Source organism: Ascaphus truei, chromosome 2 (assembly GCF_040206685.1).
Source record: "Ascaphus truei isolate aAscTru1 chromosome 2, aAscTru1.hap1, whole genome shotgun sequence".
Classification (NCBI taxonomy): Eukaryota; Metazoa; Chordata; class Amphibia; order Anura; family Ascaphidae; genus Ascaphus; species Ascaphus truei.
In genome coordinates this window covers 58,882,033-58,909,236 of record NC_134484.1, presented here as the reverse complement: position 1 = coordinate 58,909,236, position 27,204 = coordinate 58,882,033, and the positions used below count along the sequence as shown (strand labels likewise).

At 41.9% G+C, this 27,204-nt stretch overlaps 1 protein-coding gene across 2 annotated transcripts in view; it reads left to right on the top strand.

Annotated features, from left to right (window-relative positions):
• The window catches only part of OXR1 (oxidation resistance 1), a 629,370-nt gene that overhangs the window by 353,148 nt on the left and 249,018 nt on the right, over positions 1–27,204 (top strand). For both annotated transcript variants that reach the window (XM_075582481.1, XM_075582482.1), the window contains exon 3: positions 13,354–13,547. In XM_075582481.1, the coding sequence (XP_075438596.1) occupies positions 13,354–13,547 (194 nt within the window). The remainder of the gene's footprint in view (positions 1–13,353; positions 13,548–27,204) is intronic.

Genomic DNA, 27,204 nt, shown 5'->3' with positions numbered 1-27,204 from the left:
TGCACTCCTTACCCCTCCTGCCCAGGAACTGACACCCAGGCAGAGGTATAATGAACAGATTGCTTTATTGGACATGCTGCACAGCTCACATACAGCATGGATGATACTGTCCAACATCCCAGGACTTCAGATGGTGCTGCCCTGATAGTATGTGGCCTTGAGTCTTGATATTCTTTAGGCCCTTATGCCTAAAGTGGGCCAGCTCATCCTCGCCATGGGAGAGTCTGACAGCCCATGCTCCTACCTTGGAAGGCAGAGCAAGACTACATTTGGGACATTCTTCTAATTAGGATTATTCCAGAAGGGACGGACTCATGATCTACTGTACCCATCCTGATAGGCCTACACAGGTCATGAGTCACCACCTCACTTCTGTCCATCACAGAGAAGGATACATGGGGTGTAATACCCACAGAATTAACCTGTTACTGCCCTGCACTTACTAGGGGCTTATGTAACAGTGGAAGAGATAGGTAGAATGGATTTACCATGTTATATTTGTATCTGTATTATTATTAGTATTTTATATCTTAATTCTCTCCATATAAAGCTTTGTATTGCCATTTCAGATGGCAGATGGTGTCTTTGTTTTCCTAAGAAGTTGCCTGTATATTTGGTATTGGTAACATCAATATCACTTTCTTGTACATACATTTAATCTGAGATTCCTTGGAGGCATGCAACCCTATCTTCTATGATTCTCTCCAGTCGCATTAAGCTATTTTATTCACACTCAGAAATCAGATTCAGCAGCTCTTTCTGGCTTATTAAATAATATATTACAGTGTTTTAATATGCTCCGGAAACAGTATTTGTCTGATTTGTGTCCCTTGTGAAAAATACAACCATTGCATAAATTTATTCATTTCATACATAGATGCTCATGTGGAAAAAAACACACTCACATTTTCTCAGTGATGAAAAAGCAAATTAAAACTGGCACATCACATGGAGGGATTGATGGTGGTGAGATCCACTCAAGGTGCACATCTCCCGGGATGAGATGTATTGCAGTATAGATCTCATAAAAAGAGAATCATACACATAGTGCAGACAATCCAAAATGAAACGGATATGTATAAAAATAAAAACCTAAGGCACAAATGAACGTACACTTACGATGTGTCAGTTAAAATGCATATATATCAGTAATCCTGGTGCACTGTTCTTGACGATCTCACCGCTGTCCATTCTAGTGTCATGACAGACTTCTGTCGCTTCTGGTATCAGTGCTTTTGTATTGTCTGCACTTTGTGGTATGGTTCTCTTTTTCTGAGATCAACACAGCAACACAACTCAAGTAAGACACATTCCAGGAGACACTTTACCCGGAGACACTTTCCCCGGAGGCACTTTCCCCCGGAGACACTTTCCCCCGGAGACACTTTCCCCCGGAGACACTTTCCCCCGGAGACACTTTCCCCCGGAGACACTTTCCCCCGGAGACACTTTCTCCCGAGACACTTTCTCCCGAGACACTTTTTCCCTGGAGACGCTTTCCCCGGAGACACATTCCCAGGCGACACATTCCCAGGCGACACATTCGGGAAAGGTATACCTTGTGTGGATCTCACCCCCATCAATCCCCCCATGTGATGGTTTTTTTTATCATTGAGAAAGTGTGAGTGGGCATTACTGATTTTTCCACATGACAGGTAGGGACATATTGCACTATATTGTGTTTTTTCATTTTCGGTGATCAAATCTGCACTGCCTAAATCTTGAAGATCTACATAATGTTATCTGGAAAGATTTGGTGTAAACATTTGTGAGAGTTTGCTAGCGCTAAAACAATGATTGACACTTCCTGTGTGTCTGCAACATTGTAAAACCCCTTTTGATTTATCAACAATGCTTGTTTTTTATTATTGTTTTTATTTGTATTGTTTACTCATCAATTTTGTTATGCTTCATAAATCTGTTAATATCTGATGTGATTGCAAGACGAAAAGAGTACCAGGACGTTTGGTACTATCTAGCGTATTTTGAATAAAGATGGTGAGGGTTACCACTCACCCTGGCAAGGCCTCAGGATACGCCCCGGCACAGTACAGTTTTGGGCTGCTATAAGGGTACACACTCCCTGTATTTCCCGTCAGGGTACGCCCCAACACGCTGTTAGAATTAGAAGAATGGTACACACTGCCTGGATTTCCTGTCAGGGTATGCCCCAACAAAGCACAGTACAGTCCATAGCAGCTATGAGGGTACACACTCCATGGAGTAGCCTCAGGTTACACCCCAACAAAGTGCCCTCTCTGATATGTGGGAATCCATGCTCCCTGGAGCAGCATCAGGGTACGCCCCAACATAGTCCTTAATTTTGGCAAGGGTCTAGGTAACCCCTTCCTTGGTGATGCCTCAGAGAGAGATTCCCCCCTTCCTTACTGCTGCACTGCAGTGAAAATGTATAGAACGCCAGTGCATCAGAAGAACAAGTCCTTATAATTATAACGTCTGCAATTGAAAAACTCCCAATGTACTGTGTAGTACAATAAAGTTGCCCTAATAGGGTTAGGGGACTAGTACTTAATGCCACTGGCACCATTAATGATTAGTACAGACAAAGTCCCATATGGTGAGAATAACAGGGTATGGCAACCCATAGAAAAGACTCACTTTTTGTTCCTGGAGTATCCCACAGCAGGTAAATGAATGGCATGCAATCCACCAGATGATGCAGCAGGAACAGGTAGAAAAACGGCAGTGCACTGCCAAGAAGACCAGGAGGGGGCTCACGGTTGCAAAAGCATTTATTGCATAAAAAGATTGGACTAAATGTCCCCCCTAGCCAAAGCAATAGTCCACCAACGCGTTTCGGGCTCTTGATAAAGGGCATAGAGCCTGAAATGCGTTGGTGGACTATTGCTGTGGCTAGGGGGGACATTTAGTCCAATCTTTTAAGCAATAAATTGTTTTGCTGTTGCAACCATGAGCCTCCTCCTGGTCTTCTTGGCAGTGCACTGCCGTTTTTCTACCTGCACTGCAGTGAAAGCCTGCCCTGTTGCTGAATCTCAGCAGGGCCTCCAATTGTAGCGCTGCTTCCCCCGCCCCCCTCCCCTCTGGGAGATTTTGCCCTTGCTACCGGTAGTGTAATGCTTAGTACCTGTTGGGTTCCAGGAGATGCTGAGCTTCCGTGATGTTGTGGGGAACAGGACAGTCTTTTGGTAGTCATCAGGCTGTGTTCTTCTCAGGTGCAAGTGCCTCCATTCACAGCAGGCTCCAGCTTAGCTGGAGACAATCCCCACTGTGAAACACATTGTGCATACCCCCACCCAGTAGACTGTAGACTTGGGCAGGGGTATATAAAACAGGGTCTTCTTTATTCATCCACTGCAGATGATATTACAGCTATGTATTCACTGGTGTCAGATCCCAAGCTTCTGGACGTACCTGGGCTCTCTATCATATCTGATGCCTCTCCAGCCTGCGTGGTATTTCTCTTCAGCCCCCTAAGGGGCTGAGGGCCCGTCTCAATCCTTTGAGGGAGAGACTAGAACTGACTATAATTTGGAATGGCTTCCTCTTTAGTACGGGTCTGCACTGGATTGGCTGCACATAGACCAAGTTCCACCTCCACCCTGTCACTCAGGGAGGCTGCCTGAGGGTAGGGAAAACCAAGGATTATGCCTGACAATGCTTTGGACTTACTAAGCCTGACATGGCAGGCAGGGCAGACAAGTAGCCAGGACTGGCATGGCTACAGATGTCAAGTAATTTAAAGCAGCATCCATTTTTAGTAATCTCTGCTTGTGTGTTTTCATATTTTTTGGTCAGTTCATTGCAGGGATTCAACAAAATTAAATAACATAAATGTGTAATTGCATCACTTGATGGTAATGCAAGTCATCAATTCCCCAATAAAAATGATCAAATAATAAAGACAAGCTGCCTGCTGTACCAAGTCTTTATAAGCACCCCAAAATGTCAAGGTGTGCCTCAATGCTGCTGATAATGAAAAAAATCTCTCAACAGCATCAAGTAGAACGTGAGTTTATAAATTACATAACCTATTTATCATTGAACTATAACGAAGTCAAGATGCATAATTAAAGTGACAAACCAGGACAAAATACAACATTATTTATTAATCATCTCTCACTCACACAACCCCTCTCTCTCTCTCTCCATCCTCCTCTCTATCACTTACCCCAACTCTTACCCCCTCTTCTTACCCCTCTGACTCCTGCACCTTTCTCACACATCCTCTTTCGGTCACTCACTTAATGTCCCCCCATAAAACACGCAGCTCTCCCCCAAGACACACACAGCTCCCCCCAAGACACACGCACAGCTCCCCCCCAAGACACACACAGCTCCCCCCCCAAGACACACACACTGCTCCCCCCCAAGACACACATACTGCTCCCTTTACCGACACACACTGCTCCCCCCCAAGACAAACACAGCTCCCCCCCAAGACACACACACATCTCCCCACCCCGACTCACACAGCTCCCCAACCAAGTCACACATACAGCTCCCCCACCCCGACACACACAGCTCCCCCCACCAAGACAAACACACAGCTCCCCTATCAAGACACACACACAGCTCCCCCCAAGACACACATAGCTCCCCCTGAGACACACATACAGCTCCCCCAAGACACACACACAGTTCCCCACCCCAAGACACACACACAGCTCCCCCCACCAAGACACACACACTCAGCTCCCCACCCCCAAGACACACACACACAGCTCCCCCCAAGTCACACAGAGCTCCCCCTCAAGACACACAGTTCCCCACCCCAAGACACACACACAGCTCCCCACCCACAGACACACACACAGCTCCCCCGAAGATACACACAGCTTCTCCCCAATATACACACACAGCTTCCCCGTCCTCCCTTCCTTCCCCCCCCCCCCCCCGACTCACACATAAAGAAAAAACGGGGCATAGTCCAAAATCAGTGCATCAAAAAATCTTTGTACAGTTTCTTGAATATATGTAGAAGAGACTGTTGTGCAAAGAAATAAAAAAAAAGTCCACATTCAATTAGGAAGGCTCTAGATGGGAAGTATTGATTTTGATTGAGGTGGTGTGTGACAACAGTATATATAGTATTAATAATAAGGGACAGTCTTACCCCCATGGGGAGAGACTTAAAGATGATATATGTGTCTCTCCTTTAGATAATGTCTTTTGTAGTACACACAATATATAAAGTCAATATAGTCCACAGTGCATGACAATATAAGCCATTTTCCTTTTAAAAAGGGACTGGTTTTAGGTACTCACACACTTCTGTTGCCGTGCTCCAGCTCTGTGTGGAATAATCAGCAGTGGGGGAAAAGTAGCGGTGCACAATGCAATGAAAGGCTTCAGGGCTGAATTACTGACAGTGAAATAAATGTAGCTTATTAGCACATAGCAAAAGACAGAGGGATAAAAAAACACTCTTACGCGTTTCGTGCACAATTGGCACTTTATCAAATCTTTGTTCCCTAGTGCTGCATCTTTCCTTGTTCCTCTTCACTCTGGCTCCTAGTTCTGCAGACATTCGGGTACCTTCTTATTTTTTGTCTTGTATGTCCTTTGCACTATTTTGCCCCTCTGTTTATTATTTTGTCTTTTGCTATTATTGCTTTTGCATGTAGTACTGCAGTCCCTTGCAGCTTCCCTTGGTTTCTCCTGTTATTTTACTTAACAATAATTGTCCCCTGCCTATTAAAGTGAAACTTCTTACCTGGCACTTAAAAAATTCCATTGCTGCAAATCTCCTTCATGGGGATGAAAATGGTCGCGGAAGCACTGTATTGCGCATGACCACACAAGGGCCGCGCATGCGCAGACACATCGCGGATCCGTTAGGCCGCGTATAAACAGATGAAGAAGGCTGGATAATTACTTCACACTCATGCGCAGTGGCAGCCAACGGGTCCCGCACATGCACTGAGTCAGCCGGCGGAGCAGCCGCCAGCTCAGGGCTCATGCGCAGCAGCCGCTGGCTTGGTGCACATGTGCACCAGTCTACATTGCGCGCATTCTACCAACCAGAGAAATTAAGATTTAATTGGCTTTTGGGGTATGTTTGTGAGCTGCATTCTACCAACCAGAGAAATTAAGATTTAATTGGCTTTTGGGGTATGTTTGTGAGCTGATTCCTATCAATTGAGAGAGAAATGATAATCTAATTAACTATTTTGTAAGTATGAGTTGACTAGACAAACCCCTCCCTTAAGTGTTAGTCAAATGCATGTGAATAGGGTACTTAAGTCACTGTAGCATGGCTGTTTAGCCATAAGGCTGTGTAACATCAAAAGTGTACATCAAAAGTGTCTACAAGAGTTAATTTTGGAGGTGAATTTGGAGGTGAAGATTGGAGGAACATCTGGACTCTGCATTACAACGTTGCCAATGTGAGACATTAACTTTTAACATCTGTGATTTATTTGTACACTTTTATCCTCCAGTACCTTGGAACTCTCTCCTCCTGCATCTCACTATGCCCTCCCTATTTCTTTTTCTGTTTACTGTTTCCTCACTCCTTTGTGAGCATTTCTGTTCTCTACAACATCTCCACTCCCCACTGCACCATTATTTATACACCTCTCTTCCAACAACTTCTTTACCCCTCAATAAAAAACACCCACACAAATCCTCTATTCACACCCTCTATCTACTCCTTCCTGCTGCTGGGGATCTTCCCTAAGCCTGAAGCCAGACATACACACCTGATCTCACTCATGCCTCCCTGCCACCTCTTCCCCTGTAAATGGTGTTAACCTTTTCATTTAACACTGACCTTCCTTAAATTTTACCCCACAAATCAAGCATCCCAATAGCCTGCCCTCGTGGCTAATGTTCCACACTCAGTCACTCCTACCACCCATTGTGACCAAGCACTGCCATCTACAGCACTTACTCCCTCACCTGCTGTCTCTGTAAGTTTCCCATTAAACCTCTTAAATTGTAAGCTCTTCGGGGCAGGAATTTCCTTTCCTATTGTCTTATTTTGCTGCACTTATTGTATTATTATAATTCCCTGTACTGTATTCTTTGTGAAGCGCTGAGTACACTTTTGGCGCTATATAAATAAAGACATAAAATACAATGCGCAGGAGCACACACAGAGAGAGGCACACACAGAAAGACACACATCCAGATATACACATTTCAAAATGCATTTAATGATCTATAGCACTTAAAAAATCTTAAACAAATAATAAAATTATTAAGAAAAAGCAGACAATTACCAGAAGTAAATATCTATGTGAAAACATTGACATCTGCAGTTTCATGTAGCCCACCAGGTGCCATTGTTGCCATATTGTAAATCGAATGACTCCTATCTGCATAGGGTCTTGAATCTAACCCCTCCTAAATGATTGAAGGGGGACATGCTCAAGACCCATGACAGCAAGACCACTGGGATTTCAGTCTTCATGATTTAAAAAATGTTTCGATATTCCATGAGTTTTGAGAGAATATGTGGCTCTCCCTGTATTGGAGCCTTCAAATGCATGTGAGCATATACACCACATAGGAGGTACAGTATTGCAATTAATACACCCTTTCATTGGACAAATTTCACCATTAACAAATGAAGAAAATACGTCTACCTCTTTTATCCAAAATGTGATTGCACGTGGTGCATATGTTATTCCAGGTTGGGACCGAAATGTTGACCATTTTTCATAATAAATACAATTTATACAAGTCTATGCGAGCGCCCTGAAACTTCTTTATTGCATATGTTATTCCCACATTTATAATTACTGTTTGGTTTGGATTTGTCAGTGCAAATTACCATTTTATTTTAAATAGTTGTACAGTGGCGGCCAGCTTTAATCTAAAGCGGCTGCCTCCGAGGGTATTTTTAACCCGCGGGCGGCGCGTGGCTATCTTCGGCCGTTTTCGGACGGTTTTCCCGCACCTCGGGCGCTTTCAATAATAAGCGCCATTAGCGCTTATCTGTTGAAGCGGCCGCCGCGCGGGAAACTCCGATTGTAATCGGAGACAAGCCACGCGGTTGGCCCGCATTTAACCCGGCAAGCTTTAGAATAAAGCTGGCCGGGACAGTAGCTACTTTACAGTATATATGCTTGGTGCATATTTGGATGCATACTTGGTGCATAAGATAATACTGTATTTGGAGTAGCTGAAATTTGAAAACAGGGTTGCAGGTTAAAATGTCCCTGTTCTTATTCAATATATTTCTTATATCCTGGGCTGACTTATTAAACCTGGTAATAAACATAGTTGATTTATCATAGTTAGAATTTGAAACAGGTTTCTTGTTTGTAGATTTTTCTAAAAGTGACAATCTGACTATCAATTTTGCTTTAATGAAAGGATGAATTAATTTGAGATCATAGCCCTTATCTAGAAATTAATTTTGTAATATTCCTGATGACGGAATCTTGCATCTGACCCAATTCCTTACATTGGAAATTGTACGTAAGGATGAGATGAAATAATGGTGGCATATTCCCCTATTGCAACATTATCTAGACAAAATTAATCTAAGACTAATCTAAGACTTTTAATAGTGATGAGGATTTCAAGAGAGAACGGAGTACTATGTTAGATCAGCGGTGTGCAAATTGGGGGTGTGCCACCCAGGGGGGGGCAGGATAATTTGTAGTGGGGGCGTGGGCGGTTACAGAGGCCCCGCGCTCTTCCGTACGGCATTTAAATTAAATGCCAGGGAGGCGTGCAGCCTCTGTAACTCACTTACCTGCTGCCAGCCGGGTCTTTGGCGACGCGTCACCATGGCAACACATCATGTCACATCACGCGTCACCATGGCAACACTTCAAATGCCGCGGTAGAGTCAAGTGACATGGCATCATATGATCTGCGATGTCATTTGACGCTGAGCCATCGGGAGGGGGCGCGAACGCTGCAGCTCCCAGGAAGGGGACCGCAACTCAAAAAGTTTGCGCAAGTTTGTTAAATCATAACACGGTGTAATATGTCATGTGTTGTTATTCATCTGAGGTTGTATTTACCTAATTTTAAGACCTGCTAAGGAACAGATGATTGTTATTATGTCCTATAATGTAAAACCATAAAATTCAAAGAGGGTGTACTTTCTTTTTCACACAACTGTGTATGTATATTATATATTGTGATGTCCAGACCACGTTGCAGTCTCTTTTGTCCCAATTTAAGGCCAGAAACACTGTATAACGTCTAACTGCAGGGGTTTTATTTACAGGGATTAAATCATATACCAGGCCCACCGTCCCTTTAAGAAAGCTAAATCATAGAAAATAAACACCTATTCCCTTTAGGGAAAGCTAACTACACCATAGCTTTCGCCCTCACTAACTGTATGGCCAGCTAAGCGTGTTCCCAAGCCAAAAACATGCCCTGGCATATGCCACAGTTTAACACAGTCTCTGCATACAATAATAAGGGTTTTGCTTATCTTAGTCCTTTTTTTTTGGAGCAGACATCCCTGCTTCAGCACGGCCTTGTCGTCCTTCTTCTTTGGGGAACTCAGCCCCCACTTGAGCCCAGAGAAACTCCTCTGTAAGTTCCTCTGTAACCAGCTTCTGCAGTTGGGGAGCACTTCTATCTTCCCCCTTCTCTGGGGAAAACAGTCTCTCAGCATAGCAGCTTTCAGTCCGTCTTTTAAACCACTTCCTTGTTCACTCAAGGAGTCTGATTAAGTCCATTAGTTAAAAGATAATGCTTGCTTCTCTTTGAGAACTTAATTCTCTGTGGACTGGAAAGCACCCTAACTGCATTGTTCCAGCCCCTAGAGGGATATAGATAATTTTACTGACACATTTTATGCAATAGTGGTGAAGGATTTCTTTATATGTGTAGAGATAGGAAGGGTTATAGAATTTTTTTGACACCGGGTGAATTTATATGCCTACATGAATTACAGGAAATGTCAAATATAGTTTATAAGGTCGGCTGATAACGGTGGAGGAATTATAATTCAATATCAATATCAGTGTGTGTGTGTGTGTGTGTGTGTGTGTGTGTGTGTGTGTGTGTGTGTGTGTGTGTGTGTGTGTGTGTGTGTGTGTGTGTGTGTGTGTGTGTGTGTGTGTGACCTTTGGCCCATCACTCCGCCTCAGGCCAATGAGAGGTGTGCGGGGGCGGGCAGGCCAAGGGAGCCATCTCATTGGCCTGAGGCGGAGTGACGTACCAAAGCTCCAATGCGATTTCCCCTAGGGACAGAGGACAGACAGACAGGCATACAGTGATTTCAGAAATATATAGTAAGATGAATCCACCTGGTAAGTCCATCATTTTTGCGATCAACTCAATGACAATATGTTGATTTCAATGTCTCAATATGTTGATTTCATTTTACAGAAACATGTTCTTCAGTTAAAATCATATCTTAAAGATACTATACGTAAGATTGATTACAAATATTTTGTGCAGAAATATATTTATCTATGGGCCACCTGTGACGCACAGTCACTGTACACATATTAATCATGAAATAGGAATCAAAGCAGTACAACATTTCTTGGATTCAGGATTTGCCTCCTAAACAAAATACAAACATTATTTATTTTGGCCAGTCTACAATTTGTTCTTAGTCACAATCATTTTTTGAATGAGGAAGATTTTTATTTGGAAGTATGTAGGACAGCCATGGGGACCAGGTTTTCCCCAAGTCACACAAACCTTTTTATGGGCCAATAAAAAGACCAATCAGTAAGGCCTAATAATCTATTTGGGGTGGGCCTTGTCTTCCATGGCCGTTACATAGATGATATTCTCATCACCTGGGAAGGAAAACAGTGTGAACTTGTTGATTTATTTAAGTATCTTAATAACAATATTGAAATGTACCTTAGAATTAATTTCAATCTATTGCGTTTCTAGATTTAAGACAATATATAGATTTAAAGCTATCAGTAGATGAACATCTAAAGATTCAGTCTGATGTTTATCTCAAATCTGTTGCTTGAAATAATTATTTTAATGCTAGTAGTAACCATCACAACAAATGGTTTATACCATACAGGCAGTTTAGTAGAAAAATACATAAAAAAAAGAAGATAAAAGCTACTAACGTATTTATCACAGAGAAAAAGGTTTTTAATCACATTTGTGACCATAAAAGTCAAACAACAGCATAAATCTGATATTTTGGAATCTCTGCAAATCTTTTCAGACTTCTGCCATTTTGAATAATGCTGCTATAATCCTGCAGCCTAACAAATGCCCATGAAGGTATCAGAAGTCACATAGTAATCTGAAAAAAAAAAAATGCATGCGAGAGACTATGAAAAGAAAAAGCGACAATTCTGTTGAGGTGAAATAAGAAATACATCTGCAGATATTACTCATACCAAGTTTCTGAATAAAAAGATATTTTTTTAATCCTGCACGCAATTGGGCATAATTTGTCTCACAGTACAATGTTTTAAAGCATCTGAATTGACAAGTATGTGGAGTGTAATACAAATTTAGAAAAGGGCATGACTTGTGCATGACTCTCTGGTGCCAAGATAATTACATATTTATATGACTTCAATGGTCACAATTAAGTCATAATTTTTTTTCCTAGAGAGTCAGTCAAGGAATTACTTAGTCAATGGAAGTACTTAGTGCTTAAAATGCATATGTTTTCTACAAAGCATGTGTAACAGTGTTTCCCTCACCCTCTGGGAGATTCCCCTGTTACCCGGTGTATGATGCATGCTACCTGTTGGCTCACAGGATGCTGAGTGGTTCACCGGTGATATTGGGACATCTGGACAGGCTTCTGGGCTACATTACCAATATTTACCTCTGGTGATACAGCGACTCCAGATGTGTGCAAGCATCTCCTAGAGACGTAACGTAGTACTCCACTCCCCCTAGAAAGGTAGCACACCAGGCAGGAGTTATAGTTAACTTGAACCGGTTTATTCCCCTGCATACACAGTATAACACAGATATCTGCTCAGCACAGCTCAATACAGGCCTCCAACCTCAGGATGGTCCCTGGGCCTCCACTCTTGGCCAAGGGCACCTGAAGCAGTCCTTACTCTTCCCTGTCCCTCTAGTAAAGCCAGGGGTATAGTAATCACTCTCCCCCAAGGGGAAGAGGAACAGGAGATGCCAATGCGCAGACACCCCTCTGTGTTACCTGTCTCTCTCAAGGGTAGAGACAACTGCGTAAATTTAGGGGTGCAGCCCCCTAACTACAGTGGGAGGAAGGTACCAGATCTGAACCCAGGATTGGGCAGAACAAAGGCCTTGTTCCACCTCCTCCACTGTCACTCAAGGAAGCTTCCTCTGTGGGCAAAACCCAGGATTGGTCTTGTCATTGCCTGCACTGTTACCAGGGCTTACATGACTGGGAGGGCAGACTGGTAGCCAAAACCAGGCCTGGCTGCACATGTTATAACCATCCAATCAGCCTGGCTGTTTCCTAGTGAGTATTATATCCAAATGCAGCTACAGACTTGCTCTTGCCCCCATGGTTGCTGATCACGGCTGTAGCACTCATGTTATGATGAGTAGCTGTGTTTCAGTGGTGTAGCTAGGGCCGGGCCTGATTGGGCAAGACCTGATAAAAAGCTCACCCTACTGCCCCTGAAAACTAGTGTGTGCAACTGCCAAGACTTACGAGGTGCTACAACTAATTTTGGGGTGTGTCTTCACCAAACTCATCAGTGATTGACATTTTAATGCTTTAACTCTCCATCAATGTCATACCAAGGAAAGTCATGGGCCAGAATATACTTCGGCACAGTGACACAAGGTCATATTTTCTTCTAGCCCAGTACAGTAGGTTATTTAGGGGGCTGGAGAAAGGAATTATCCTATACATGTACAGTAGTGTCTGTTATTCTAATCCCAGTTTTTTTAAACTTCCAGCAATAGTTACACAATGTATGTAAATGTCGCATAACTGCCTTTGTGAAGCCGCAAGTGCTTACAGAGTTCCTATTGAGAATGATAGTTTCCAGAGTTCATGCAGCATAAGTGCAGTGCTTGAGTACACTTACTCTACGTTAACTCCATAAACTATGGTTCCCAAATGGAAGTCCGTAAGCACTGCTATCAATGTAGTACAGATGCTCTGCAATGATTTATTCGACAGAAGATGTGATACTCAAAACTTAGCACTCTACATTTAAACCACATCAATTCATATTTTCTTCCCAGCCAGACATATCATGGGTGAGATTTGCTCCCCCCTGTGTTTTATTATAATGTGTTTTTTTAATAATCTGACTGGTGCAGTAAAATGCATGGTTGAAAGGATGAACTAAAATAGTACTATTTAGTTCATCGGTACAGTACATTATCTTTGTCACAGTGGGAATCATACTTGTTAAACAACTCTTGGCTGGAAACTGGAGGTGAAAATCATGAGCGTTACATTCCATTTTGCTATAATCTGATAAAAAAAAATTGTTTTCATTTCAGGTTGAAGAAAAAGTCTCAATCTGTGGACATTACATCACAGGAGTATAACCCTCTGACAGATACACAAGTACCACAAACAAGTAAACTGTCACCTCTTGCCAAGACAACTATTTCAGAAGAAGAACACAACAATACTACTAATGCTCAAAAACGCCATCCCAGGAGAGGGGAACTCAAGAGATGCTACACCATTGGTAAGTTTAATGAAGCATTTCTGTTAATAATAGCAATGTTTGCAATACCTTTAGTGTATTCACCCAGAGCACAATTTCAAGTATTTTCTTGATCTTACATATATGTTTAGTCAAGTGGTACAAGAGATCAGAAGGTCAAATTTGTGACAGAGACTTTGGAACTGCATTGTATTAGCCTGGTAAACATAGAAAGTACTCACAGCAGACATCGAGCTATACTGTGCCACAATGTATATATATATATATATATATATATATATATATATATATATATATATATATATATATATATATATATATATACATTATTGGCTTATGCTCTGTAATGACTCACACTGTGATATACTGACATACATATGCACAACCACAACATTTATAGACAAACACACACTGGCACCATCAAATGTGTAAGTGTATGGCACACCTGTGAGCATGTGACCTGCATACGGGACAAGGGTTAATACACAACTCACATGCTGGCCCTCTTTTCACCTTTGCAAAGGTCCTCAAATCAACAATATCTCCCCTCAATCTGTCCCCATATACTATCTAAGTGAGCACGTGACTTAGATATAAAACAAGGGTTAATACACATGGCTACTCTAACCAACTCACCTTTCTCCTGCACAAGGTACAGTTAATAAGTTAATTTTAACCCCTTACTTAATTGCAATCATATGTATACGCTCCCACCACGAAGAAATTATGCAAAATATGTAAATTAATATATCTGCCCGGGTCTCCGGTCCCTGTTTATTATCGAAAAAACTATGCACTTAACACACAAAAATATGTTGTAGCAAAAGGTGTCTTAAAATGTAAATACTCTATCCAGAGTGTGCGACAGTTCATTGAGAGCCCCAAAGCATTATTTATTAAATCATTATTTATTAAATCTGAAGCACTGTATATATATATACATTACATATATATATATATATATATATATATATATATATATATATATATATATATATATATATTACAGAGAAAAATAATTACAAGAACATACAACTACAGTAAATTCAGAAGTTTCTTAAAATAACAGGATAAAACATAAAACAGAAATCCCTATACAATATTTATCATATGTCAAAGGTTTTACCCTAGAGATGTCGCTGGCATAGAAATATGAAAATTCACATGTTTGGCCCAAAACACACCTATGTTGAATTCTGTTTTTCATAATAACTTCCTAAAACTTATGTACTATTTTTTCCCTATTGAAACCACATAAGCCCACCGCTTTCGTAAATCAGCTGCTAGGTTGATGGTTATGACGAAAAAAACCTTGCCCTAAAAGAACATTTACAAGGTGCCTAGATATAAAAAAAAAACAGTCATGACTTCCTTTCTCTAACACTTAGACACACATGAGTCATATCAATGAATTCAGGCGATTATGATGGACAAGACCTGCTCCTAAATTTGAGTGACAAATGGATATCTGTCCTTGGCACCTCTTACTCATGTCGTGTGTGGTCTCATCGCAACGATTACAGATATTTGAACTTTATACTGTAGCGTGGAGATTATCACCAGATATCCTAATTTTTAATAAATGGTGGAATACTATTAGCCACGCCCCCTGAACCTTGCAGATCCCTCCAGAGAATGCTTTGAAAGTACCTCTAAAAGGATCCTGTTAATAAAAATGGCAAGAGAGCCATATTTTAATCTAATTTCTGGCAAAATAACTGCCCTTATCTCATCAGCCCCATACTACACATCTGATACTTTTAGTGGCCCATAAGGGATATCCTACCAATTAAATCATCTTTGAGGCTCTGGACAGACCTAGGAAGAGTCGTGACCTGTCATAAACCCAATATATTTTATTTTTAAAGCAACCGGTAACCACAATAGCCCCTGAAGCACCAGATTGATTAAAAAATAAAATATTCCCCAAAATGTGTATTACACTCTCCACACACATACTGTGCACTCACTGCAGTTTGCGAATAGAGATTGGTGACACTGTCAGAATCAATTCTCTGGATTTTCAGCACTGGTTTTACCAAAATCTGATCCACATACTGGAATACAAAGCCGGAATAGTCATTAAAAAATCCATCTGGATTCTTCAATAAAATTCATTTCAGCCAGATTTCTAATCCATGAAATATTGGAGGGGGTGAAAGAGAGAGGCGTGGTGGAGAGAAATAGGGAGGGGAGAAAATGGAGGGGGCAAAGGAGAGTCTACCTATTTGAGACTGAGCTGTTGAATTTCGTGGCTGAAAGGAAATGACCAACCACAGAGAATCCGGCAAGAATTTGGGTCATCTCTATTTCAAAGTCAAATTTACCAATACTTATTACAGCAAAAAAAAAAAAAAACACAAATCAGATTTGAAGACATTTACATAAGTAGAACCATGTGACCTATACTTCCATTTGAGCAAAATTCTGGCAAAAGTTGCAACATTTAGTGGTAATCTAGGGAGCATTCTGTTTTTTTTTGTCATTATGAAGCAATATGACCTTTTGCAAAAATGTTAAGACATTTGCACAACCCTATTAATTGGGGTAATTTTATAAATAAGGTAAAATATATGTAGGTCCATTTTAGAACGTTAGGTTTAATAATTAATGCAGGTGGGATTATCATAACTTTGTAAAAAAAATAGCAATAAATATGTAACACTAATTCCATATAATACATATACTTTTGTTTCCATTCAACAAAGTATGTTTTCTGTACTTTACAAAAACTGCTTTGTCTACTAAAAATATTGTGCTCTTACAATTCTTCTCTTTGTAATATTTTTATATTTCATAATAATGGATTCATTTTTTCTACCTATGTAGCTAAATTTATTTCAGCAAATATATTATTAGTTATTTTGATGTATTCCACATTATTTACTGATTGGTTGCTTAAGGCAATACACAACAAGAATTGTATATCATGTTTTACCTTATATCTGTCCAATTGGCATTTTTTGTTTAAACTTGAAAAGAAATCTGCAAAATATACTCCTAACTTGAGAACACATTTTTGTAAAGCTGCTCGGAGGGTTCGTTAAAGGTGCATAATGAACACCCCCTGAGAATCTCTAATAACCTTGCTTATTAGGTAAATGCCTTGGGAACTCATCACGGAATGAAAAATGTCTGAGCGCACATGATGAGAAGGAAATTACATTCTGGTTGTTGTACAGACTAATCAGAAAGGGCAAAGGTATTTTAGATCTCAGCACTTTCATTCTTTAGTCAAAGCATATGGCAAAGTGTTCCATCAACAGGTGTTATCATTTAACAAGGCTATAAGGCAAATGAGACTCAATCTTACCTAAATTGCATAGACAAATACTAAAATGGAAGGAACATTGTCAAAGTTCCATGTTTGTACATATCACTAATTTTCCTTTTCCACAAGGTGTCAGCCAATTTGAGCCACTGTTGATTGCATTTAAATAAATTGTAATAGCGATTTCAATATACTTGCAGTGAATATGCACAGGCTATAAGCGATAGCAAAACCCCTAATAAGCACTTATCATTGGGATGGAGCTATTTACATAAGAGCTCAGCAGTTTGAAGATACTTGAGGGGTCATGTACTGTACTGTACAGTGCTTAAAACTGATTTTGAGAGAGAGAGAGAGAGAGAGAGAGAGAGAGAGAGAGAGAGAGAGAGAGAGAGAGAGAGAGAGAGAGAGAGAGAGAGAGAGAGAGAGAGAGAGAGAGAGAGAGAGAGAGAGATCCGCAGCACTCGCCTGTAGATATTTAAAATTCAGTTTATTAATACCATCTGGCAAATAACATGAAAAATGGGCGGCACCCAGTGCGGGTGCCACACATTTGGCATGTTGTTTGCCAGATTGTATTAATACATTGAATTTTGAATATCTACAGGCAAGTGCTGCGGATCTCTCTTTATCTATATGTTCTTCTGGCCCGGTTGGTGATCCATGGGAAGCTAAGTATTTCTTCTATTTCTTTTGAGTGCACCAAGCATTACATTTTTTCTATTTTATATATATATATATATATATATATATATATATATATATATATATATATATATATATATATATATATATATAATAGAAAAAATTTAATATATATATATATACAGTATATATATTGCCATAAAAACCTGGTCTGTTGATAGCCCCAAGTCATGAGCATCTCTGCTCTAAGAGGAACATTTTGATGACCCTGACTAGCATTCGAGGGGAACTAAACTCACTTAAAAAACGCAATCTCTTTTACTTCCACGCCAAAACAGACATTATACCTTTTTTTTCCCCCAAAATATGTTTTGTAGCCCAGGAATCAAAATCTATTTTGTTTCATGGAGTTGTTGAGATTACTGGATTCCAGACCCTTAGATAAGGTGTAAACTTATTAAAAAAAACTATGATTTATTCAGCTAACAGGCATTACAGGATGTTGCTGCAATGTGTTGTGTATAAACAAACCAGCCCAAGATACTGCATGCATACTACTCAACACAGACTGGAAGCTATGGTATTTACACTATCCCTAACACACCACACCCTCAAGCACAGTCCTAACCAACTAGATTGATGTTTGAAAAAGTAAATCCCATGCATATTAGAGATATTTATGCAGTATCAGTAAGCAAACAAATTCCTTTACATCTCCATTATTCACCTGTTCTTATGATCAGCCCCTTCCTTTTACTTTGAAGAATGCTATAGCAGGATTTATTTTTGTCTTTTCAGAGAATTGTCTGGGTAGTCCATGTATGTATTGCTTGGTCTTGTGTAAATAGTGTCTTCATGTCAAGCCCGGCGGGACTTGAGCCTGCATCCTCTGCTGCTGTGTATTTGTTGGGTCACCATGCTTGATGCGTCCACTGGTAATACTGTATGGGGTATGAGCCATGGTTATTTTATTGGTTTTTGATTCAGTGGTCGGAGCAGCTGACTGATCCTTGGAGAAATTTGTGTGTTAAAAGAGCTGTCAATGGATTTTTACTCCATAGTTTGTCTACGTGTGATTACTTTATTCAAGAGTGGGTAAGTTATGCAATTCTCACCAGTTAAGAAGCAATGCTACAATTTACGATGCTTGATACAGTACATATCCGCCATAAGGTTTTACTCTGTAAGCTGCGATATCGCCAAATAAATGCTAATTTAATGGAATCTGCACTAGTGAAGCTAATAGACAAGGCCCAGTGTGTTTTACAGTGCAGTTTGCCCCCTTTGTTGTCATGTAAGAATGCATTTTTTTACCTTTTCCTCTTTGTGAGCTATACCGTGGACATTTCAAAAGCATGGATTTATAAACAATTTCCTGACATAAATATAAAAAAAATAGGATGTATCCAGGCATAAGTGTTACTTTTCTCTTTTATGGCATCCTCTGACTAATGATCAATGTATAGCATTTATTTAAGACAGGTGGAGGGGTGTGTAACCAGTTCATGAAAAGTGTACATGCAGATGTAGCGTGACTTGGTGTTCTTGGAGATGCGGCAGCATAAGGCCATGGTCTTGTAGGAGACAATGCATGCTGTTACTTTCTGAATGGAAATGCAATGATTCTGAGACTTATCTGGTAACACAGAGTTCCACAGAGTTCCAGTTATTTTTTTTGCCTGGATCTGCCAGAAACTTGATGATCAAATGTTTTACCTTTGCCAAGGATTGTTAGTTGAGTATCTGTATATCCCAGTTCTAATTAATGTACAGTTTTAGTATTGATATTCATTTCAATTTCAGTGTAATTGAATGGGAACAGTATGCCCTCTCAAAAACGGTGGCATGCAACAGTGTAAAAGTCACAAAATTACTTCTCATCAGCATGTAATTAAGCAAGAATATTATGCACAATCTTCAGTCACGAGCCAAGTCCAATGTTTAATTTGATTTTAGCTGTTGCTATGACGGATCCCATATTCTGCGGCTGGACAAACAATGTATTGCAGAGCAATCCATTTCTGACCTATTCAGCACTGACGAGGTTAAACACAAATACCCACAAAATTGATTTTATATAGATTTGTTTACATAATCTGATTGGGATTCTTCTGAGCTACTTGCCGCAGGTTAAAAAATACAAAATGGCTCTCAGGGCTCCCCAATAGAAGATGAACAAAAGGAGGGTTTCTAGATGCAAACTCAAAGTTGGTGTTTTATCTGAGGTATTCAATATAATAAAATAGTGGATGGAGCACTTGGGATTTAATAAGGTTATACTAAAAAGGAGAAAAAGAATAATCCCAATAGTAGTGCATTTTGAAATACCATTTATTGACATAATGTAGCTGTGACGGGCAAGGGTAACCAGGCTTCGTAATAAAGGTTTAAGCCCTCTGGTTGCCCTTGGGTCCCTGGCAGCTACCCAGCACTATAAGCCAAGGGCCAGGTATATGTACATGTAAAGTTAAAGTGACCCCTGCTTTTCCACTTTCGATGTTCCCTTTACCCCCAGACTCATGAAACTTGATGTGTGTAAGTTTTAGGTGGGATATTTGGGTAAGAATGCAATTCTTTTGTTTGCAGGAGTTCAGGGTCCAGAACTACCGGTGTTACCTTCATTCTACCCGACGTGCAGGCACTATTTCCCGGTACGCGAGTAGAATTACACTGGGCATGTCCAGCGTTCCCCAGACTCCTGAGTTTTGAGCCCCACTATCCCAGTCCTAAGTCCCTTACAGTCATGAGTCTCCCCAATATCCCCCATGAATTAAAGTATATTTTATTAGGTTTGATACATTTCTTATAAGGGTCTATGCAGATTGCCAGTCAACTAGTTAAGGTGCCAGCAAGTCTGCATAGGGTGCATAGTTCAAAGGGGAGAAGATGTCCAGGTGTGAAAATGTTTGGTGAGCGAGGAAAGGGCGAATGGCTAGGTCCGGACTACAAAGGGCACCCTGCAGGGACACCTTTTGTAGTTTCCAGAAACTTGTTGATCAAATGTTTTACCTTTGCCAAGGATTGTTAGTTGAGTATCTGTATATCCCAGTTCTAATTAATGTACAGTTTTAGTACAGTCCCTGCAGGTAGCAATGAGTTAGCCAGGGAGGATGCAGCCATAGAGTCTGCTCTCCCTTTGGCTAAAATCATATTTCCTGCGCATCCGGCTTTTCGAGCCTGCTGGGCACGACAACTCCTCTGACATCATCCGGGGTCGAGCCCCTCTTTCTATTGGCTGACAGGTAGAAATTCCCACGCTCTGATTGGCTGCTCCTTCCCTCTCCATTCTGCAGATAGCCCAGCGGAGTGTATGTAAGGTACTGACCAAGAGAGGGAACAAGTCCATCCAAGCCAACCAATTAGAGGTGAGTCGATGAAGCTATGGCGGGCTTTTCAAAGTTGCTCTATTCAAAATAATAGAGTGACCGGCTTCATTTGGAAGCCTGAAAAGTTTGCCTCGCAGAGACGAAATCCCGTCTTTTGCACCCAAGTTCTCAAAATGGAACAGACCAGTGGCGGCTAGGAATTGAAGCCTAAAAGAGGACCAGGAGAACCCGGGGTATATCATGGCCAGGGTAAGCTCATCCAAGCGGGCACCCTCTACCTAGGAAAGCCTATTTTTCCCCCCAGACCTCCAGTAAGTGTATTATTAACTGTTCCTTGTGTACTTCTTCTTGTTGTACATGGGTTTACCAAAATAAACACAATTTGTTTTTACTATCTTGTTCTGCCTAATGAATGATCCCAGTACTATATACTGTAAATAGTGTAAAAAGTGACAGTAGCCACTTATATAAATATATACCGCATATGGCAACATTTCCTATACAAAATTACAAACAATACATTGTGTCACTTATTAAAATGCATATGGAGTGTGCCTGGTTACAACGTGAATGATCTCTGGATGAAGTACGTCAGTACAAAATGCCATTGGATGTGAATACATGGTAGGGCAGCAGCAAGGTCAGAAGCAGAATTATACTGGCCTACTAAGATGACTTCTATTCATGTCCAGAACATGCCCTACTTGATTACAGTGTTCATTTTGTTGACTATAGCGGATTGGAATTCCTGTTGGCGCATCACGACTCTCCTTATCCATGTTAAGTATTGGAACTGTGCCCTATTCCAAAATATGTGCAGAGACTCGAGACACCTGTGGTCCTCATCTCTGTGGCGGTTCATTAATTGCAATTATTATTCCTTCATAGTTATATGACGGGAGTAAGGGCTATTATGCAGGTTGGGTGTATTGTACAGGATTATTTTTTTGCTGTGTCTATATAGATATTGGATAGAGAACAAAGGGAACAACTGTTCCCTTTGGATTTGTAAACCTATTAGTGCATTGTGTTTTTTCTCTGATCGTGCACATCTCCACTTTCATGCACTTTATTAATTAGATACTATTTAAGACGGAGGATTGATTGTAGTTGGTAAGATCATTAACTTTGAAACAGGTCAGACTCCATATGAATTTTAATATGTGAAACAATGTATCAATTGTAATGTTGTATTCAAAATGTTGCTATGTGCGGTACATATGTATATGATAAATTGCTAAATAGTATTTGAATGACTGGGATTATTCTTTCTTTTCTTTTTAATATTCCCAAATATAAAACATACTATTAGCCCATTGCAGCAAAATAGATAATTGTCAGTAGTTTAGTCGTTTATTGTAGGTTTCTGCTTTCGTTTTTTGTATAGCGAGGCACGGAGCTCCTAACCTATGCGACCATGCACCTTGCCGTCGCGCATGCGCCTCTTTCTTTTCTTTTTAATATTCCCAAATATAAGACATACTATTAGCCCATTGCAGCAAGATAGCCCCACTGGTCATATTATTTCTCTTGAACAGCAACAAATAAAGTCCAGTGATACAACAGTTCAGTTTTAGAACACCCCCTGTTTCAAATAATGTTTTTTAAAAATCACTAAAAGAACAAGCAGAATGGATTGCTGCTTTAGTAATATAATCGTCAATATTTTTCGGTACCACATATAGAAATTATTTACTGGGGTGGTATGGTTTAAAATAGATTTAATGATACAATTTCCCTTTTACTCAATGTCAAAATTACTGAATTACAATGTCGAAAGTTATCCACAAAGATATACACAAGTGAGATGTGGGCACTCATAAAAGGGTGCTAATTTACTATACCATGTGGAGTTGATGAATAAGATACTGTTTGAAAATGCACCTTATAATAACTCTGTCCAGTTCCAAATTAATAAAAGTTATATATATGTATTTAATGCTTGTAGAAAACAGTCTTTTTTTAATGCACAAGAATTATTCAAAAATACTTAGTGTCAGGTGCACAGTGTTAAGCAAAAGAAATGGATACATACTGAGATAAATTCCAATGCATTTAGAGCCATCATGGTTCTTAAATTGACATAAGGATTATACATTTTTATTTAAGATGTAGATACAACTAGTACGTTGCTTTTTGCCCATACAAAAGCAATGCTCCAGAGTCTTTTTTCATTTATAATGTAGAATTTGTGGAAAAAAAATTGTTTCAAATATGGAACATAGAATATAAAACAAGATATTAAAAGGGCATATTGAGTTGTAGCCAGAAAGCCTAAGCACTTAATAGCTCGCAAATGTGTAATAAAATACTATATACTGTACTTCAACTTTAACAACCTCTTTTGTGTATTTCATTACCTAATTCCCGACGATCTGCTGAAATATGTTTTGTTGCTCAGATGAGTATACTTATTGTTGCCAAGGAAGAAATAATACTTCTTTCCGCAGTAATGTGACCATGAAACACAATACTAAAGTGACATTTGAAATACAGTATGTACAGTACAAGGCAGAAAATACCTACTGTATTAATAGGTGGAATTACAACTGTGGAAGTAAATGTATTTTAAATAAACAGTGCAAGCACTATTGTGTAATGACTACTGTAGGATTACAGTATTACAAATAAATAAAGCAAGGAAAGATTACATTTTATGCAGGCTGGATTTTACAGCACAAAAATGGGTCAGTGCTTACTATAATTTATTCTTGAGATCAAATCAACTTATCAAATAAATTGGGTGCTGTACATGGCAAGATATCCACATATTCCCCAAAAAATCAGTGGTGTCTGTCACATACAGTATAAAGTATATATAGGTAGATAAATACCACACGTGATCAAATACCTCCTAATGGAATAAAAAGATAGTTCAACATAGATCTAACAGTGTGTACCTGCTAGGCCTCTTCTGCACAGTATACACAAAGCTATGTACTCTGTTAAATATGTGACTGTACTTATTGTGTATCGATACATCTACTAGAACTTTGCCTTCTATACAGTGCTGCCAACCGTTCTCCTGGGGCTCAGGACTATAGTATTGACCTGTGTGAGGGGGAGGGATGTGCAGACAAGATGTTGAGTGTTGAGGTGTGTGGGTAGGGGACTAGGGCACCGTCCTGTTGAGAGTTGGGAAGAGAACACCATTAAGCATAAGCCTGGCAGAGGAATGGTCCCGGCTGGCCAATCACAGAATTTGCACCTGACTTCCGGTTGGGCGAGCCCAACTTCCAAGATGGCTAGTTTGGCCCCCTCTGCTGCTGGGCCAGGGAAACAGGTGATTCAATGTCATAAAACGACTGTTGTTTTATGTGATTAACATGCCTAAAATAGTATTTTCTTTTGAATAACATTGCTTTAATGCTACATGTTAACTAATTTTTAACTAAAATTAATTCAAACTGCAGGCATGCAGGCGTGTTACAAATAGCATGCAATAATAGTGTAACGATTACTGACTTAACCCTTTCACTGCTGTGGCTAAATCGGATATGGGGAATAGTTCTGAATGTCTTATTCTGATGTGACCTTTTTCAGTTGCTTGTTTCCTGCCAGAAACAATCACTGATAAAATCCAACTATCCGGGCTTACTATTTCTGAGATAACTAGATTAGGAAATTACATTAACAAAATGAGACTCTGTCTTCTTTTGTTAACTGGAATTATGCTTTTCTATTTTTATATTTGATGTAATGCTGTACTAGTATACCAACTGCTTGTAGCTCTATATTTTCTTTTTAAATAAAAAAAAACAGCAGATGGTGGCAAAATATGTGCTATTGTTGTAACCCCTCTCCATTTTACATTTTAGGGCGTGAATCTGTAAATGTCTCTGTAAAGCGCTACGGAAAAAAAAAGCTGTGTGTGCTGTGCTGAGCACGCGCATAGTAAGTGAAACTTCTTTGACTTTTGTCACAGAAATTGTATTTGTGTTGGTGATGTTTTAATTAAAAATCAAAATACAATTTCATTGACAAAAGGCAAATAAATTTGACTTATAATGCGCGTGCTCGGCACACATCCCCTGTATTAGCTATTTGCACTAAGTGTGAATTCCTTGTGTGTATGTGTGTCAGTCAGTGTGTGTATGTGTGTCAGTCAGTGTGTGTATGTGTGTCAGTCAGTGTGTGTATGTGTGTCAGTCATTGTCTGTATGTGTGTCAGTCATTGTGTGTATGTGCGTCAGTCAGTGTGTAAGTCAGTCAGTGTGTATGTATGTCAGTGTGTGTGTGTGTGTGTGTGTGTGTGTGTGTGTGTGTGTGTGTGTGTGTGTGTGTGTATGTGTGGGAGGGGGTGTGTGTGGGTGTGGGTGTGGGGGGGGTGGTGTGTGTGGGGGGGTGGTGTGTGTGGGGGTGGGGGGGCAGTGTGGGGGTGTGTGGGGGGGGGGGGTGTGGGGGGGTGTGTGGGGGGGGGGGTGTGGGGGGGGGGGGGGTGGTGTGAGTGTGTGTGTGTGGGGGGGGTGGTGTGTGGTGGGGGGGTGGTGTGTGTGTGGGGGTGGGGGGGCAGTGTGGGGGTGTGTGTGTGGGGGGGTGGGGGTGTGTGTGTGTGGGGGGGGTGGTGTGAGTGTGTGTGTGTGGGGGGTGTGGTGTGTGGTGGGGGGTGGTGTGTGTGTGGTGGGGGTGGTGTGTGGTGGGGGGTGGTGTGTGTGTGTGGGGGGGGGTGTGTGGGGGGGGTGGTGTGTGTGGGGGGGTGGTGTGTGTGGGGGGGTGGTGTGTGTGGGGGGGGTGGTGTGTGTGGGGGGGGGGTGGTGTGTGTGTGTAGGCATGGTGGGTGTGTGTGTGTGGGCATGGTGGGTGTGTGTGTGGGCGGGGGGGTGGTGTGTGTGTGTGGGGGGGGGGTGCGTGTGTGTGGTGGGGGGGTGTGTGTGTGTGATCAGTCAGTGTGTGTGGGTCTCTGGGGGGTCAGTAAGTGTGTGTGGGGGTCTGGGGTGGTCAGTCAGTGTGTTTGGGGGTCTGGGGGGGTCAGCCAGTGTGTGTGGGGATCTGGGGGGGTTGGGTCTCTGGGGGGTCAGTCAGTGTGTGTGGGGGTCTGGGGTGGTCAGTCAGTGTGTTTGGGGGTCTGGGGGGGTCAGTCAGTGTGTGTGGGGGTCTGGGGGGTCAGTCAGTGTGTGTGGGTCTCTGGGGGGTCAGTCAGTGTGTTTGGGGTTCTGGGGGGGTCAGTCAGTGTGTGTGGGGGTCTGGGGGGGTCAGTCAGTGTGTGTGGGGGTCTGGGGGGGTCAGTCAGTGTGTGGGGGGGTCGGGGGGTGTCAGTCAGTGTGTGGGGGGGTTGGGGGGGTCAGTCAGTGTGTGGGGGGGTCGGGGGGGTCAGTCAGTGTGTGGGGGGGTCGGGGGGGGTCAGTCAGTGTGTGGGGGGGTCCGGGGGGAGTCAGTCAGTGTGTGGGGGTTCCGGGGGGGGGTCCGCGCTGGTTGCGCCCGGGTTTTTGTACCACCGCTTCCTGGGGGGCCCGCAAATGCCCGCGTCACTGGAGGGCTGAATGGCCGCCGCTGCCAGCCGCTTCTGCGCATGTGTGGCATCCTTCAGCGGCACCATCACAACTGCGCATGCGCGGCATGGCAGCGGTCGTGAAAGTTAGGCGGGCCCATGTGTGACTGAGTCTGTAGCTGGGAGGTCCCATTCGGGTTAGGAAAGGGGGGGGCTGTCCCGGTCGGGCGGTCTCTGCTGTCCCGGTCGGGCGGTCTCTGCTGTCCCGGGCAGCAGACGGGGAATGGCAGCACATGTCAACAGCTGATGTCCACAGCCGCGGCAGCGGGCAGGGAACGGCGCCGCTGCCAACCGCTTCTGCGCATGCGTGGCTTTCCTCCAGTCCCCATGACTACTGAGCATGCGCGGCTTGGCAGCGGATGTGCGGGGGGAATGGCAGCCGTTAGGAGTGGCGCCGGTGGCTGTCGCCGCCGCCGCATATGTCATCGGCCATGTGGGGGGAGCAGCGGCCGTTAGGAGCGGCGCATCTGATTTGTGGAGCGGGTGTGATGTCAGTGTTGGGGTCGGGCTGAGCCAGAACACAGCCCGGCCTCAACTGCCAGCACTGACGTCACATCCGTTTCATTTCTGTCTCCACAATCCATTTTTGCCTCAGTTCGAATGAGGCGCCACTAAGGAAGTTTCACTTCAAAAACTAGCAGCGAAATAGAAGAACAAACAATTATTATTAATTAACACAGTCAGCACTCAAAGTGTTACAGTAACGTTCAGTTTTGGTTAGAGAAATGTTGAAACGTTGAAACTGCAAATAATGCATGCAGTTTACATAGTAGGGTATGTAAGCGAATAGTTTAATTACAGATGTAGCCAGCTTTATCTCACCCACTAATAATGCAGACATACTGTACAGATTTAGCAAGCATTATTTGACCTGCAGTGTTTAAATTGGCGGCTACTCCCACTGGCGGGTTGTGTCCCACTGCAACATGGCAGAAGGAGCAATAACAG